This window comes from Fukomys damarensis, unplaced genomic scaffold, assembly GCF_012274545.1.
Source record: "Fukomys damarensis isolate Sample0158 unplaced genomic scaffold, DMR_v1.0_HiC HiC_scaffold_12, whole genome shotgun sequence".
NCBI classification, from domain to species: Eukaryota; Metazoa; Chordata; class Mammalia; order Rodentia; family Bathyergidae; genus Fukomys; species Fukomys damarensis.
In genome coordinates this window covers 31,529,951-31,547,862 of record NW_022900924.1, presented here as the reverse complement: position 1 = coordinate 31,547,862, position 17,912 = coordinate 31,529,951, and the positions used below count along the sequence as shown (strand labels likewise).

The window sequence follows — 17,912 nt, the reverse complement described above, 5'->3', positions numbered from 1 at the left end:
AAATAAAACTACAAGACTTAGAAAAAAACATAGGGGAAAAGCTTCATAATACTGGATTTGGCAATGATTTCTTGGATATGACACCAAAGGCACATTCAAGAAAATAAAAAGCTGATGAATTGGATAACATCAAAATTAAAGCTGTCTGGCTGGGGATTTAGCTCAGTGGTTTCGACACCTGCTTCGCAAGCGCAAGGACCTGAGTTCAATCCCCGCTACCACCCGCCTCGCCGCCAAAAGCTGTCTGTGCATTAAAGCACACCAGAAACAGTGTGAAAAAACAACGCACTGGACTGAAAGAACATATTTGTAAATCATATCTGGTAAAGTACTGATAACCAGGATATTCTTTAAAACTCTTACACCTTAATAACAAAAAAGAGCCTGATTTTTTTTTTACTTTTATTAGTACATGTTTGCAGCTCAGAGTGCATGTACATAACACATTCAATTCCCTTTTCCCCCTCCACCCTCTTAATTTTTCAAGTATCAGATTCATTTATTTATAACAGATACAGATTGAAATAGACTATTAAGAGCCTGATTTTTAAAATGAACAAAGGACATTTCTCCAAAGATACAAAAATGACCAGTAAGCACATAATCATTAGAAAAATTCAAATCACAATCACAAGTTAAAGCTGGGCATGGTGGTGCATGCCTTTAATCCCAGTACTCCAGAGGCTGAGGCAGGAGGACTGCCACGAGTTTGAAGCCAATTTGAGTATGAGTTCAAGGCTGTCCTAGACTGTTTAGCGGGACTCTGTCTCATTAAACCAAAAAAACCCAACCAACACAAGTTAACACATCACACCTACTGGAATGGATATTACTAAAAACAAAAAGAGAAAAAAAACAAAACAGAAAACAAGAAATGTTGGCAAAGATATGAATAATCTAGAACTCTTGTGCCCTGATTGTGGGACTATAAATTGGTACAATGACTGTACAAAATAGTACGGCGGTTCATAATAAACAAAACAGGATTTCTGGGTATGTACCTAAAGAACTGAAAGTAAGAATTTGAATATATATATATACAAGTCCTCCTTATTCCTGGAGCATGTGTTCCGAGACCCACAGTCAATGACTGAAACCACAGACGGTACCAAAGCCTAGATATACTTTAGTTTTCCTACACATAAAAGGATAGATTTAATGCTTTTCCCATCTTAAGCACATACTGTAACTTTAGCTGTTAGAGATAAGCAGCAAGGGCCGGGAATTTGGCTCAGTGATGCCACTGCATGCCTCGCAAGCACAAGGTCCTGAGTTCAATCCCCAGTACCAAAAAAAAGAGAGAAAGGGAGAGAGAGATAAGTAAGCAGCAAAATGTGCATGAATTTAATTTTCCTTCATAATTCCATGGATATAAAATTTATTTCTATCAAAACTCTCAGCAGCTTCAGAATGATTCTTTTCTTTCCATATTATGTTAAGAAGGAAGTTATGGCTTTTTTCTGGAGCCTTTAAAAATTATTTATTTATTTATGCTACTTGGGATAGAACTCAGGGCTTTCCCACTAAGCTACATCCGTAATCCCCACAACCTTTCAAAAGTCTTTTTGAGACAGGATCTCAATAAACTGCTAAATTGCTCAGGCTATGCTCAAACTTGGGATTCTTCTGCCTTAGTCTCCCAGGGTGCTGACATTACAGGTGTGGGCCAAAATGTCACATGAAGTTGAAAGTAAAGTGAACTAAGTAAAATATGAGCACTGAGATACTGTAATACTTGATTGATAACTGAGACAGCTGCTAAGTGACTATGAGTAGTGCAGAGGGAATATGCTAGACAAAAAAGATGATACTACTTAGAACAGCATACAATATAAAACTCATGAACTGCTTACTTCAAAAAAATTTCCATTTAGTATTTTCATATTGTGATGAATCATGGGTAACTGAAGTCATGGAAGCAAAACTGAAGATAAGAGAGGAGTACTGTACACTCATGTCCACAGCAGCATTATTCCTAACAGCCAAGAGGGGAAGCAACCAAGTCTGTCCACTGATGGAAAAAGGGCTAACCAAAATGTGGAGTGTATATACACAAGTCTTTATTTTTTAATTTTAATTTTTTTGGTACGGGGATGGAACTCAGGACCTTGTGCTTGCAAGGCAGGCGCCGACACCACTGAGCTAAATCCCAGGCCCTTACAGGTCTTTAAAAAGCAGGCAATTCTAACAAATGCAACAACACTGACAACGCCTGAGAACATATGCTATGTGAAATAAGCCAGTCACAAAAGGACACATATTATATGATTCCACATTTCCAGAAGCAAAAAGTAGAATAGTTATTGTAAGACACTGGGGAAAGAGAGGAGTGGAGAGACAGTGTTTAATGAGTATCAAGTTTTAGTTTGAAAAAGTGAAAATATTCTAGAGATGGATGGTGACAATGGTTGCAAAACAATGTAAGTGTATTTAATACCACTGAACTATATGCTTAAAAATTGTTAAAATGGTTAATTTTTTTAAGTCAATACTTTTATTTACCAATGCTTACTTTCTAGATTTGTTTATGGGGCAAATGACACTTATAAAAGGAAATTCATGATAATACTATCTATACTTGTAAATATTTGGAAATAAACTAAATGTCTCTAAGTTGTTTATCCAGGCTTTAAAGAAAATGCATCAGCTCTATATGTATGATATGGAATACCTCCATGTTACACTACTCAGTTAAAAAAATAAATAAAAGCACAGCTAGGCATGGTGGCACACACCTGAAATCCCAGCACTCTGGGAGGCTGAGGAAGGAGAGATGCAGGCTCAAACCCAGCCTGGGCAACTTGTGACTTAGTGAGATATTAATTTTAAATTAAAAAATTAAAAAAGAGTTAGGGATATAGCTCAGTGAAAAGGCCCTGAGTTCAATTCCTAGTACTATAGGTAAATAAAAATAAATACATATATACATTTTAAAAATACCCAGAGTAAGCCAGGCGTGGTGGCGCACACCTGTAATCCCAGCACTCGGGAGGCTGAGGCAGGAGGATCGTTGTGAGTTCAACACCAGCCTGGGCTACATAGTGAGTTTCAGGTCAGTCTCAACTACACAGTGAGACCCTGTCTCAAAAAACAAAATAAAACAAACAAACAAACAAAAAAAACTATAAAAATACCCTGAGTAAAGAACTACTCAATATAGTGAATTCTGAGGTAACAAAACCATATGTTAACTAGCAGACTTGTTCTGTTTTCAATGAATCTACTTTAAAAAAAAAACTATTAAAAGAAATAAGCAAATTAGAGCATTAGACTTATTTGAGATAGGGTCTAAGTTGCCCTGGCAAGACAGGACTTAAACTTAGGACTTGCCTCAGCCTTCCAAAGTATGCATTTGCAGGTATGAGCCATTGTGCTCACCCTTTTATTAAATTTTGAAAGCAAGTAATAGAATAATATCTTAAATCAGATGCTTACACAGACAACCTTCTCTTTATTACTCACCTTCCTCATCTATCCATTTCATGGTGAAAAGTTGTTCATTATCAAAAGAACACATGTCTCGAACTTCACTGCAAAGGCCCTCAAAGGAGATGGAAGGTTCAAAATGTGTTATCATGATATCTCTGAAAAAGAAAAGGGGTTTTAAGTTTTAAGTCTCTGACAATTTGATGGGTTTCAGCTCTTTTGCTAATGCATTAAGTTGTACTGTTTTGAGTAGAACTATTTCTGTAAAATTAATATATCAATATCAAATGACTTAATACTGTATTTATGACAAATCCTAACTCAATCCCCCCTCATGGACAAAGGCTACCTTAACTGTTCTAACAGATGATGGAGAGTTCCCTTTCTGCTTTACTTACTTCTTTGGGAGGCTCTCAGGCTACAGATGAACAGCTCTGTGGGTAAATTTTCTGCCTGAGTATAAATGAAATTTCTTTCAATTGCCAGTCCCAGATCTCCTCTCCCCCAGTCCTAGATCACCTCTCACTCAAAAGCTTAACCTTCATCCAAGAGATGACTCATCAGTCATGCTGTTTCATTAGCCTTGACTTCCATAGATGAATCACTCACACATCTGTTAATCATTCTGTCTGGCATGATTTCTAGAACTCTCACCTTCATTTTTACATTTTCCCAACTGGCTTTAAAGAGCTCATATTTCAAAGTAGGTAACCCAAAAAAACACACAGGAAGACATAAATGCATACTTCTTTTGTATTAGTGTTAGGCTTCACCAAGAAGCTACAGTGGGCTGGGGATTTAGCTCAGTGGTTTCGCCGCCTGCTTTGCAAGCGCCGAGGACCAGAGTTTGTGCCCAGTACCAAAAAAATAAAAAAAACAAACAAAAAGAAGTTACAGTGGTACCTTGAATTTTGAAAACAAGTAACAGAATAATACCTTGTGTGATTTTAATTCATTCCATGATTCTGGTTGCAAACTGAATTGGTTGTGAACTGAATCAAATTTTCTCATAAAGTTCAATGTAAATAAGGTTAATCCACGCTGACCCCAATTTTAGTTGTGAATTGAATCAAATATCCCCATAAGTTCAGTGTAAATAAGGTTATTCTATTTTGAACCATATGTATTTTTTAACTACAAAAATATGTAACAAAATACAGAACAGTACAGTATGGAAAAGGAGAACACTAACCTTGCTTTGAGGTGACTTCTAGCATGGAGGACAGGAAGGTGAAGGGGGATAAGGTCATTGTTTGGAGGAAGAGTCCCCCTATAAGGATACTGGGGAGATCTCCTTCAGAGGTTTCCTCTCATATCTTAGCTGCACGGTCAGTTTTGACCAAAAATAAAAAATCTGTCTAGGGCCAGGAATTTAGCTCAGTGGTTCCTGCACCTCCCTCACAAACACAAGGATCTGAATTCGATGCCCAGTACCAAAGGGGGAAAAAAACTGTCTAATGTCATTTATTGTTTTCTGTGCTGCATACACTTTCAGAAATTAGAGACCTTATTATCGTTCATTAGATTCAACACTGTTACAGCTATGTTTGGATGGTACTTCTCAAAGAAATCCTGGCACTCATTCAATTTTTCCAAAATAGATTTTATCACATTGCTAACCTCCCCGATTCCCTCTTCCTCAGTGGAAGGCTCCTCAACAAGCACCTTCTGCTCCTCATTCGGAAGTTCAGCAAGTTCTTTCATCATCAGCTTCTCCTTTATGGTCCTCAACAAGCTCTTCTATGTCTGCACCATCAACAGTCAGACCCAAGCTCTTGTCTGTGGACACAATTTTTTCCACTACCTGTGCATCAGATGTTTCAAAGTCACGTTCAGTGACACATTCTGGCTATGGTTTCCTCCAGGTTGAATTAAAGGCCTAATACGTGACATCTTACCAGGCTGTGTCAATGAAGAAACCCTAAAGGTTTCTTCCAGAACTCTTTCAAAATCAAGGATATCTCTTCAGTGACATTAAAACACTTGGTGAAGAGCACCTTTGTGTACAGCTCCTTGAAGCTGGAGATCACTTGCTGATGCATGGGCTGCAGAAGAGGTGTCATGTGGACAGGAAGTACCTTTACCTTTATGAAGTCATACTTGGTGTCCATATCATCCACCAAGGCTGGAGGGTGTGCCAGGACACTGGCCATCAGAAGAAGGCACCTTTCAGGCAGTTGGCCGTAAGAAATTTTTAATGGAGGTACAAAGGCCTCATGCAGCCATTCCATGAACAACTGTCTTGTAACCCAAGCTTTCTCATTGGCCCTCCACATGTCAGGCAATCTGGCCTTGTTCACATTCTGTTCCTTGAATGCATGAGGGGTCTGGGAGTAGTACACCAGTAGTGGCTTACTCTTCAGATCAGTACTTGTGTTCACACACAGCATAAAGGTCAATCTATCCTTCATGGGCTGTGCCCCATCAGTGCTTCTTCCTCCTGAATGCCATAGGTTCTGTTCAGTATCTTCTTCCAAAAGAGCCCTATTTCATTGCAGTTGAACATTTGTTGAGAAATGTATTATTCTGTCTACACAAATTTCATTAATTCTTTCTTGTAGGCTTTTACAGTAGCGATCCCAGAACTGGAAGCCTCACTGTCTTATCACACTATGGATGCCACTTCTCTTGCAGAATTTATCAAACCACCCTCTACTGGCTTTCAACTCATCACTTGTTGCACTTGAAGAGAGGTTTTCTTGCAGTAAATCTCTGTTCAATTTCCTAGCTTTTGCATAGATCATCGCTTCTCTAATGCTGCCAGCTATTTCTCATTTAACCAAACTAACAAAAATGTTTTCACCTCTTGCAGCACTTGTCTGTCAGTGAGGTACAAGTCTGGCTGGGACAAGTGCACTGCACATAGGCCTCTTAGCACACTAGTAAGAAGCCTAGCTTGTGCGTTGAGCCTTGTCTATGTCCAGCTATGGGCTCACCCATCTCCCCTAGTTGGAAGCCTCCATCACCCATCCAAGGACACTCTGATAACCAATCCTGTTAAGCCAAATATATTACTCCTCCTTTGCCACTCCCTCTTTCAAAACTTTATAAATTACTGGCTGAACTTATTAAAAGTAGAAGCATTCTAGAAACCTCTCCGGAGTCTGCTTGATGATTCTACACCTTACCCTCCCAGTCCGAGTTCTTGAACCTTGTTCCACAGCGGGCTTGTGTGTGAAAACAACATATGTCCTCTGTTTGGTTAACATCATTACTCCTTTTGCCACATCACCTATTCAAAATAGTTTAGACTGTTGACTCTGCCATCTTGTACTCCAAGGCCAGATCAGTCACATGAATACCATGCTCATACTTTTCTACAGCATCCTTCTTTATTTCAATGGTTATTTTCTTCAAAACCTTCTTTTTTTTGGGGGGGGGGTGTCTCAGGCTTTATAACAAAAAGGTAAAGGGTCACCAGTATGGCCAAATCTTTTCTCACTCACATCTCCAATTCCCAGATACTTTCTACCCTCATAAGTTTGAATATAGTTACAGTTGATTGGGTCAAAAACTGACCTTAGGAAACATCATTCTTCAAAGATTGTTTACAGCTGAAAAGAAATACAGAACTTAGCACCTCTTCCATAAAAAAAAGAAAAGAAACTAGGTAAGAAAAAACTGAAATATCATAGCTGCCAGGACAGTAGCTCTTAATCCTTCTATACAGATACCCTTATATCTACAGGAGGCTATTTGGACTAAAACCAAACTGAATTCATTACTCATTTCCTCTCCAGGTCTTGTTACAGCTTTTCTTTGACCTTTCAGGAGACTTGAGTGGTTCCTGTGTCTGTGACTACAGTGATGACCTGGGGACTTGGAGCAGGATCTGTGTCACTGATCTCAGGACCTGCTTCTGTGGCATGTTGGGCTCTTGCTCCTATGCCTTTCTTGGAGGGGTAAAAGACTTCTTTTGAGAGACTGACTCCTATTACTCCTGCAGTGCAGTGTGGGAGAGTGACAGGGCTTGTCCAAGTCTCCGTAGCTTCTCCTGCAATGATCAGGTGATAGGACTCTTTCCAACCTCTCATCTTCTTCCTCTTCACTAGAGTCCACATCATTCACGTCTTCTTCTAGAGCACTAACTCAAGGCTCCAGTTGTTCAGCTTCTCCTATCACATAGCGTTTTTATAGCCGGGGCAGAATAGTATCAGACTCTCTCACTGTGCATTAGTTCATCAATAAATTTGTCTACATGCATCAGTTAAAACTCTCCATTTCAGTTCTGGCTCCTGATTTTTTGATAGTCATTGTACAAAGGTTCCAAGTACTTGTAACAAATGCAGTGCCGGTCAGCCTCATGTAAAGAGAACATGTGAACATACTTGAAATCTTCATTTTTTAATAAACTCTATGATATCCTCAGGTTGAATCTGAGGCATCTTCAAGGTCCAATGCAGAAAGGGAGTTGGTTTTATGTTTCCACCATAGACGCCACCCACAAACCGTAACTCTATGGCTTTATCGACTACAAGTTCAGCCAGAAGTCCAAAGCACTCTTCTTTCCAGTACTTGGATTCATAGATTTGCATCCAAATGATCTTCACCAGATTTTGGGGGTTGGTGCCATGGAGGCTGTGCACATCCTTCACTGTATGGTTCACCATTTTAGAAATCCAGTTCTACATATTTCCATCAGATCCTTTACTTCATCACTCCCAGGTCAATAAAACACAAGGAAAAGAATGGAGAAAGGTGGAGGAAATCTCTAAATTGGCTGAGCCATCATCTTGGAAGTGGAAAGCTAGAAATTCTAGGAACTGCTGGCGTTGTCTGAAATTATGTCACGCACCTCCCAGGTGGGTGGGGCAGGCTCCAAAACCCTACCATTTTTGCTCTGCACTTTTCTCTTACTTCCGTTATTGTACTGCATATTCTGGTTACACCTTATGACCCCTCTTCATGTTCATGTCACCTTTATTACCACTCTGAGCTTTCTTTTTACCACCATGCTTGCTCTACACTTTCTTTGGAGCCATGACTGAATACTACTGTACAGTACAACATGTGCTAAACACACACACAACAAAGCTTCACAGAAAGTGTGCACAAGTCTGTTTGACACCATAATCTCAACTAGAGGAAGCTGCCACCACATGTCAGAGCAGGGAATGTGGCTGTGTTCATGTTCTTTCAGGGAAGATGGCCACGGTCGTGTTCATCACCCAAAGTGGAGTTTGCCAACAGAAGCAAAATTGTGCTGAACACATCTGTTCATGAACCAAAGAGTTTGCAAACAAAGCTATTAGTGTATTTATCCTGAGATTTAAAACTGTAACGTTTTAAAGTAGAGGGCAGTGGTTTTCTCCAGGGAGTCAAGAGAAGACTCCCTATGACCTAATTTATACACAGCAGCCACAGTGATCCTTTCAAATGCAAGTCAGACAGATTGAATGGCTCTTAATTTAACATTTATTCAGTGATCCCTAAATTAGAATCTGTTCTAAAGGTTTTATAAAATTAATGTAGTTCATGTCTTTTTTCTCTTTTAACTCTCCAAATGCCTCTCCTGTCATGCAGAATAAAATCCAAAATTTCTACCAGGGTCCACAAGGCCCTAGGTGAACTGGCCTTGACTTCTCTGACTTAGTTCTCCTCCTACCCCTGGACAGATTAACAAATGTTTATAGTCTACCATCTGTGAATATAAGCTTAGTGAAGGTAAAAGTAGGAATATTTTGTTATTATTATATTCCTAGTGGCCAATGCAGTGCCTAGCACAGAAGAAATACACAATAAGTATTCGTTGAAAGAAGAAAAGAGATTTCCGGGAAAATAGTGGAGTGGTAAGCAACAATTCATCCTCTCCAAGATTCAGAATCCAGACACTGGAAAATAATTTGGCAAAGATAAAAGAAAAGAGGGAAGGGCTGGGGATTTAGCTCAGTAGCACTGCATCTGCCTTGCAAGTACGAGGTCCTGAGTTCCATCCCTGGTACCAAAAAAAGAAAAAAGAAAAGAGGGAAATAATCTCAAGGAATCAGGAAGGATCCAACAGGAAAATTAAAAGCTACAGAGAAACTGAAAAGACTGACAGAATACAACATGGGGAAGAAGGGAAGAAACAATCTGCACTTTCCTCTCAGCTCCCAACTCATGGATAGCAAGAAAGGAAGATTCAATGTAAAGGGGGGCTACAGAAAAACTCATCAGTGAGCATAACAGTGGGTGCTGGGAGATGCAAAAGCTAATGAGTAACTAGCCTAAGTGACCACCTTACCCTTTGGAGAGAGTGCTTGGTTGGACGTCATTCCAGGGAGGGGTTGACAGAACCTAGGAGGACTCAGCAGCTGCAGGATGGCTTCAATTCAGGGCTCCCAATGTTATGTTCCCACAATGACTGGGTAAGGGACAGCCACAGGAGATTTTCATGGCCAAAGAACCTAGATCAGGTGAGCAAGTGACCCTCTAGGGCATTAAAGATAAAGATAAAAGTCCCATCCACATAACCAAAGGCCAGGCTCAGCCTGAATTGCTCTGGATTTGAAAATAGCAAAATTGGCAACCTCACTCTAATCCTTCTGCCTGCTGGTACCTGCATCTAGCATGAATCTAGGGTCTGACTGCCTTCTTTATCTACCAGTACGAACAGGGACATGTCTTACTTGGACACGGCCCCAAACAGCAAATCCAGGAAGAAAAATCACATGTTCAAAATCACAGATTTTTTTGGGGGGGGCTTGGGAAATTTTCCTTTGTCCTTCTTCCTTGCTTATCTCTTTTCCCTCTTTTTTTCTTTTTTGGGTACTGGGGATCAACCTTGGGACCTTGCGTTTATCAGGCAGGCAGTGGAACACTGAGCTAAATCCCTGGCCCTCTCTTATTTTTTTTTTCCTCCTTTCCCTCTTAATTTTTCTCCCTTTAATTTTTTATTTTTAAGCCCTATATAATTTATTTTTTGCTCCCCCTTTTAATCTCCTATTTGTCTGTTTTTTCTATTACCCTTACCTAATTCCACAAACATCTTTCTATTCCACAGTAAGGTCCTTTGTACCACTTAATGTTTTCCTTTTGCATTCCCCCCATTCCCAAACCCTGCATCTTTAACAGTATAACCAGAAAGACTTGTTAATTTTTTATAGCAACTTGGTAAAATTACTGTTAAATTCTTTTCTACCTTTTTTTATAGTAACTTGGTAAAACTACTGTTAAATTCTTTTCTACCATTAGTAGAAACACACAGCTGTTGCATTTAGTATTAGCTTTAAGTCAATACTTGGGTTGTCTTAATGTTTACATCATAGTTGCAGATTTCTTCTCTAGGATTTGGGGTGGTACATAATTGGTTACATGTATGTTACTATGCAATTGGTCTTGGACAACAATACCGTGGCTGATCTACTTGATATTAACAGTCACATAAATGTCACTATTTCTCTGTAAACCAATACTCAGATTACCTTTGTGACCTAACAGTACTAAAGTACATCTTCAGAGAACACAGTTACTAGGCTGACTACACTGTATCCTTCCCTCCCAAATTAACTAAGGTGGTCAGATCTTGGGGCTCTGGCAAAGGATTATACCTAGCTGCATCCTAAGTACATTATGGAAAATGAATTAGAGACCTCTACACTAGCAACAACATCTTTACAAGTACCCACAAACCTCAGCACAAAACAATAGAAACGTGAGAAGACAAGGTGACAAAATGCCTCTAAACCTCCCGACTCCCCTGAAGCCAATCCAGTGAGCACCGAGGGGCAGAACAGTATAAGCCATAACACAATTACTTGGAAGGTAACAGAGGAGGTTAGAAATAGATCAAGAGATGGACACGCAGCTAAACAGATAATGAAAGTAATAACCAAAAAGATACATGAGCTTTCAGAAGACATTAATAGAAAGCTAGATTAGTTAAACAAAATGATTCAAAATATGAATGACCAGTTTATCGAAAAATAGTGAACATGAAAAGCTTTCAAGTAGAAATCCAGGAGTTTAAAAATCATACTGAAAGCAAGGACAGCAGAACTGACCAAAGTGAAAATAGAATTTCAGTACTAGAAGACAATGATGCCTCCAAAGACCAACTACTCAAACTTAAAAGCAAGAGAATATTAAGAAATGGATCTAACAGCTGTTAGTTGATTGAAAGAAAACTAATCTAATTGAAGTAAGTGAAAAATCAGAAGACAGCACAAATGGAATAAAAAACCTGTTCATAGATATAATGGCAGAAAATTTCCCAAATACAGGGAAAGAAACATACAGTACAGCACTCCGAAACCCAGATAGCCATGACTTAAAGAGAACATCTCTGCGCCACATTCTGGTATTCAAAATACCAGAAGTCCATTACAGGGACAAAATCTTAAAAGCTGCTAGAGAAAGACAACAAATCACATATAAAGGTTAAGGCATGAGAATGACAGCAGACTTTTCTATTCAAATCGTAAAGGCCAGGAGGACTAGTAGTGAAGTGTTTCAAGCCCTAGCAGATAAAAACTTCCAACTCCAACTTATATATCCTGCTAAACTTTCCTTCAAAATCAATGGAGAAATAAGGTACAGTCAAATCTTGGATTGTGAGTAACCTGGACTGCAAGTGTTCCACAAGAGAAGCAAACATTTCTAAAATAATTTTAACTTGATAAATGAGTAATGTCTTGAATAGTACCTCACACCAAATGTCACATGATCACAACTGTTTCTTTCTTACTGCTTTGATACACAAGTGCTTTGGATTACAACAAATTATTCTCATAACTCAAGGTTTTGCTGTATTTCCCCGATGAGGAACATCTCAAGAAATTCATGACTGGGCTGGGGATTTAGCTCAGTGGCACTGCACCTGCCTTTCAAGTGCAAGGTCCTGAGTTCCGTCCCCTGGTATTCCCCCCCAAAAAAGAAAAGAAATTCATGATCACCAAACCAGTGTTACATAAAATTTTCAAGGATATTCTAGAAAGAGATGATGAAGCCAACAATGCCAAGTCAAAAAAAAAAAAAAAATTACTGGCAAGATGAATAGCCAAGCAAAAGGAAAAAAATAAAAATAAAATTGGCAACAATAAAATAATTCATTGACAGGAATAAATCAATACCTCTCAGTAGTAACTCTCAATACGAATGGTCTCAATTCCCCAATAAAAAGACACAGATTAGCAGAATGGGTCAAGAAACAAAGTTCAATGATATGTAGTATACAAGAAACACATTTAAACTAGAAAGAAACTCACAGTAACAAAGAATGGAAAACAGTATTCCATGTAACGAGAAATGGAAAAAAAGGCAGAAGTAGCTATCCCAATTTCAGACAAAGTGGATTTCAAGCCAACACAGATCAGAAGAGATAAAGAAGGTCACTGCATACTGGTTAAGGGAACAATTCAACAAGAAGAGATAATTATAAACAAGCACCAGTGTATTCAACTTCATAAAACACACACTAATGGACATGAAAACTAAGATGAACACCAATACAACTGTAATACGACACTTCAATACCCCACTGTCACAAATGAACAGATCAACTATAAAATAAAACAAAACAAAGAACTATCAGAGTGTTCCATCCAAAACCAAAAGAATACACATTCTTCTCAGCAGTACATGGGACCTTCTCCAAAACAGACCACATGTTAGCCCATAAACTGGCTTAAGTAAATGCAAAAGAATTAAACATTCCATGCACATTCTCAGATATAGTGCAATAAAACTCAATGGCAAAAGACATCACAAAAACTATGCAAATACATGGAAATTAAATAATACCTTCTTGAATAATCAGTGAGTCACAGATGAAATTAAAAAGAATTAGACAGGGCTGGGAATGTGCTCAGTGGAGCCATACCTGCCTTGCAAGTACAAGGTCCAAAGAGTTTGAGCTCCGTATCAAAAAAAAAAAAAGAAGAAGAAGAAGAAAAGAAAAGAAAGAAAAAGAATTAGTTCTACCATCAAACAAAAATGCTCGTGTGACATACTAGAACCTATGGGACAAAATGAAAGTAGTCTTAAGAGGGAAGTCTATGACAATGAATTCCCACATCAGAAAAACAGCAAACTCAAATAAATAATCTAATGAAGCACCTCCAGATTCAAATTCAAAACTAGTATGATGAAAAATTATAATGATCAGAGCAAAAATCAATGAAATTGAGACAAAAAAAAAAAGTCATCGGGATGGGGGATTTAGCTCAGCAGTTCAGTGGCCTGCCTTGCAAGCACAAGGACCTGAGTTCAATCCCCGGTACCAAAAAAAAAAAGGCATCAATGAATCAGATCTGCCAAAATCCACAAGATTATTGGGACCATCTTCTCTAATAAAACGGAAAATTCAGAAGATATAGGTAGATTACAGAAGATAGGTAGATTTACAAGAAGATATAAAAATCCTGAATAACCCAGTATCAGTCAATAAAACTGAAGAAGTAAAACAACAACAACGATGACAACAACAGCTAAACCATTAGGTCCTAATGGATTCACTGCCAAATTCTCCAAGAACCATAGAGAAGATCTAATGCCAATACTCCTCAAACTCTTTAATGAAATTGAAAGGGAAGCAGTGCCCCTAAAATCATTCCTGGAAGCAAGGATTACCTGATAACAAAACCAGAAAAGGACCCAACCAAAAAAAGAACTACAAGCTAGTCTTTAATCAACATAGATGCAAAAATCCTCAATAAGATACTGACAAACAGATGCACCAAATCATCAAAAAGATCATATAGCACAAGTGTGATTCATTTCAGGGATGCTGGGCTAATTCAATATTTGCAAAGAAATAATGTAATGCATCAATTAAACAGGAGCAAGAACAAAGACCTCTCAATAGATGCAGGAAAAGCGTGTGACAAAATCCAACATCCATTCATGATTTTAAAAACCTGAAGAGGTAGGAGGATTGCTGCGAGTTCGAGACCAGCCTGGGCTACATAGTGAGTTCCAGGTCAGGCTCTACTACATAGTGAGACCCTGTCTCAAAAAAACCAAAAAAAAAAAAAACCAAAAAACCCTGAAGAAAATAGGTACAGAATGTCTTTATCTCAATCTGATAAAAGCCATCAATGACAACCCCATGGCCAACACCATAATAAATGGAAACTGAAAGAAAGCTTTCTCTCTAAAATCAGGAACAAGACAAGGATTCCACTATCACCACTCCTCTTCAACATAGCTTTCAAAACATTAGCCAGAGCAATTAGACAAGAGACAGAAATAAAAAGGATATAAATAGGAAAGCAAGAAGCAGTGAAAAACAGAAGGAAAAATGGAAAAAAAGCTTTCATACATGGGGGGGGAATTGAGGGGAGAATGGGATAAAATAAAATTTATTTAAAAAACAAGAAGTTAAATTATGATTATTTGCAGATGACATGATCCTCTATAAAGAAGACCCACAAAGTCTACCAAAAAAATACCTAGAATTAAGAAACAAATCCAACAACCCAGCAGGATACAAAATCAACACTCAAAAAAAAAAACAAAAAAAAAACAGTAGTAATAAATTCACTGAGAAAGAAAATGAACAAACAATGCCTTTCACAATAGCGTCAAGAAAAATTAAATACTTAGGAATTACTTAGCCAAGGAGTAAAATACCTCTACAATATTCTGAAAAAGGAAATTAAAGAGGACATCAGAAAATGGAAAGATAGCCCCTGATTTTGGATTAGGAAAACCAATATAATAAAACGGCCATACTTTCAAAACTGTTACATAACACAAGCCCAACAAAAATACCAATAGAACTAAAGAAAGAATCCTCAAATCAATATGGAACCAGAAGAGAAATAGAATAGCAAGAGCAATTCTGGTCATCAAGAGCAAGGCAAGGGGCATCACAATCACAGCCTTCAAATTATACTACAAAACTACAGAAAAAAACAGCATGATACTGGCAAAAAACAAAACAAAACTTGTGGATAAATGGAGCAGAAAAGAAGCTGCAGAAACAACTTCAGGCACACTCAGCTACCATCTCTTTGACAAAGGGGCCAAATACTTTGACTGTAAGAAAGACAGCCTTTTTAACAAATGGTGCTGAGAAAAGTGGCTAACTACATGCCAAAGACTGAACTGAGACCTCCATCTCTCATCATGCCCTAAATTAAAACTGAAATGGATCAGAGATGTAAATATTAAAACAGAAATGCTTAATTTGTATAGTTAAAGACTTTTTGAATAGAATCCTGGTTCCACAAGAAATAAGACCAAGAATCAAAAAATGGGATCACATCAAATTAAAAAATTTTTGCACAGCAAAGGAAATCACTAACAGAATGAAGATATAACCTACAGAATGGGAAAGTACTAATACAGAATATATAAAGAACTCAGAACAATTAGACCCCCCAAATTTAAAAACCTAATCAAAAAAGGGTATCTGATATGAATAGATACTTCTCAGATAAAGTACTACAAATGGCTGAGAAATAAATGAAAAATGTTCAACATTGATGGCCATTTGAGAAATGCTAAATAAAACAATTCAGAGGCCGGCCCCGATCCACCTCGGGAAGGAGAACCATGCCTGCTCCCGACCCAGCCGCCATCGCTCAAGCGCCAGGAAGGTAGCCGCGTGGGCGCCCCTGAACCCCCATAAGCTAAGCGCCCCCCACCCCGCACTCAGACCTCCTGACTGTGCAAGTCTTTGGACCCACTCTGCAAAGACAGAGGTGGTCATCAAGGCCATTTTTCTGAGTTCCCAACTTTGAACATCTTTAAAGAAAGGGGGGGGGCAACCTGTAATAGAATGTTGCAGAGTTCAACCATTCAGAAGGATGGGGAACTCAATCTGGGCCTTGCAGCCCGAGGTCAGCGTCATGGGGTTCAGCAATCAGCTAAATGAGATCAGGGGTCTTGCATCCTTGCTCTGTCTGAGCCATTAAATGGTTAATATACTATATTGAAAAGTTTGTTCACTGCAGACATGTTCTGGACTGCTTCTTGATTTCAATTTAATTCAAATGATTTAAGGGTGCTAGACTAGTGATGACCACAGGTGGTCAGTGTCCAAGTTGTGCTTGATCTTAATGTGTTGCTGATTGTATCAGTTGGGGTAAAGCATTGCCGTTGATTTGATGAGCTGTTTTCTCTGATGTCATGAAGATAAGAATGTCCGTGGGTCATTACAGACACAGAAGCTAGGGTGCAACTATATCAGGAAGATTTGGGTGATAATCCAGAGATTAAACCAAGGACAGTCCAACAACAAAAATTAAAATGAGAAAACACTTAAGCAAGACACAAGGACAGACTTCCAGTTCACCAATGGCAAACAGTAGGGCAAATGAGGATGAAAAGGCCGATAGTGAACCACCAGGACACCCTGAACTCAAAGCACAGGAAGTAACAAAACAGATCAATCAGGCTCTAGAAAAATTCAAAACAGAAATAATTTCCCAGATAACCATAGAGATAGTGAGCAAAATGGAAGTCGTGATTCGAGACTCTAGAGCAGAAACTGACAGAAAAATAGATGAGCTCAGGACCATGATAGAAGCCATGAAGGCCCAGCATAAGAAAGAAATGGAAAAAATAAACGCCCAACATAGGAAAGAAATGGAATCCATAAAACAGATTCAAACAGATATCCAGGAGATTAAACACTCTATTGAAAGTGTACGCAACAGAATAAAAGAATGCGAAGATAGGCTCTCAGATATAGAAGATAAGATTGCAGTCAGTGACCATGAAAAGAGAGGTCTCTTAAAAACAGTAAGAGATCATGAGAAATCGATCCAACAACTCCTAGATGATGCAAAGAAGAATAACATAAGACTGATAGGAATACATGAAGTAGCAGGAGAAAATACAAATGACTTAAAAAAGCTGTTTGCAGAATTAATGACAGAAAACTTCCCAAACAGAGGGGAAGAATTTGACATTCAGATAACTGAGGCATATAGGACCCCAACTAGCTACAATCAAAAAAAATCTACACCTAGACATATAATAATCAAGATCCCAGAAACCCAACAGAAGAACAAAATACTACAAGCAGTAAGAGAAAAGAAACAAATCACATACAAAGGAAAGCCCATCAGAATCACAGCAGACTTTTCAACACAAACCCTTGGGGCAAGGAGAGCCTGGAATGAGATATTTCAAGTACTAAAAGAGAACAACCTCCAACCTAGACTGATGTATCCAGCAAAACTCTCTTTCAAAATGGATGGGGAAATAAGACACTTCCACGACAAAGAACACCTGAGAAACTACATGAATACCAAACCAGCACTACAAGCAATTCTAAACAAGATCCTAGAAAAAGACAATGAAGGCAACAACACCATGAGGCCCAACAGAGCAAATCAAATAGGCAAGGCAAGAAATTAAAAGGAGAAGGTGAAAAAGTAAAAAGAGTCAACAAAAGGCCAATAACATGTCAATAATAAGTCAGTACATATCAGTTATAACCAGCAATGTCAATGGCCTCAACTCACCAATCAAGAGAAATAGATTGGCAAAATGGAATAAGAAGCAAAATCCAGTAATAGGTTGTATACAAGAAACACACCTAGTGCAAAAAGAAG

At 38.5% G+C, this 17,912-nt stretch overlaps 1 protein-coding gene and 1 pseudogene across 3 annotated transcripts in view; both read right to left on the bottom strand.

The window, feature by feature from the left end:
* Prkci (protein kinase C iota) overlaps nucleotides 1-17,912 on the bottom strand; it is a 53,358-nt gene that overhangs the window by 31,158 nt on the left and 4,288 nt on the right. The window contains exons 1-2 of one of the 3 annotated variants that reach the window (XM_010632383.3): nucleotides 9,650-9,791; nucleotides 3,463-3,584 (exon numbers count right to left, since the gene is read on the bottom strand). In XM_010632383.3, coding sequence (XP_010630685.1) covers nucleotides 3,463-3,577 — 115 coding nt within the window. In that variant the 5' untranslated portion in view covers nucleotides 3,578-3,584; nucleotides 9,650-9,791. Of the gene's footprint in view, nucleotides 1-3,462; nucleotides 3,585-5,091; nucleotides 5,121-9,649; nucleotides 9,792-17,912 lie in introns of those variants that run through there. The other 2 variants (XM_010632382.1, XM_010632384.3) reach the window with 2 other exon arrangements.
* LOC104867853 lies at nucleotides 7,148-8,068 on the bottom strand (annotated as a pseudogene).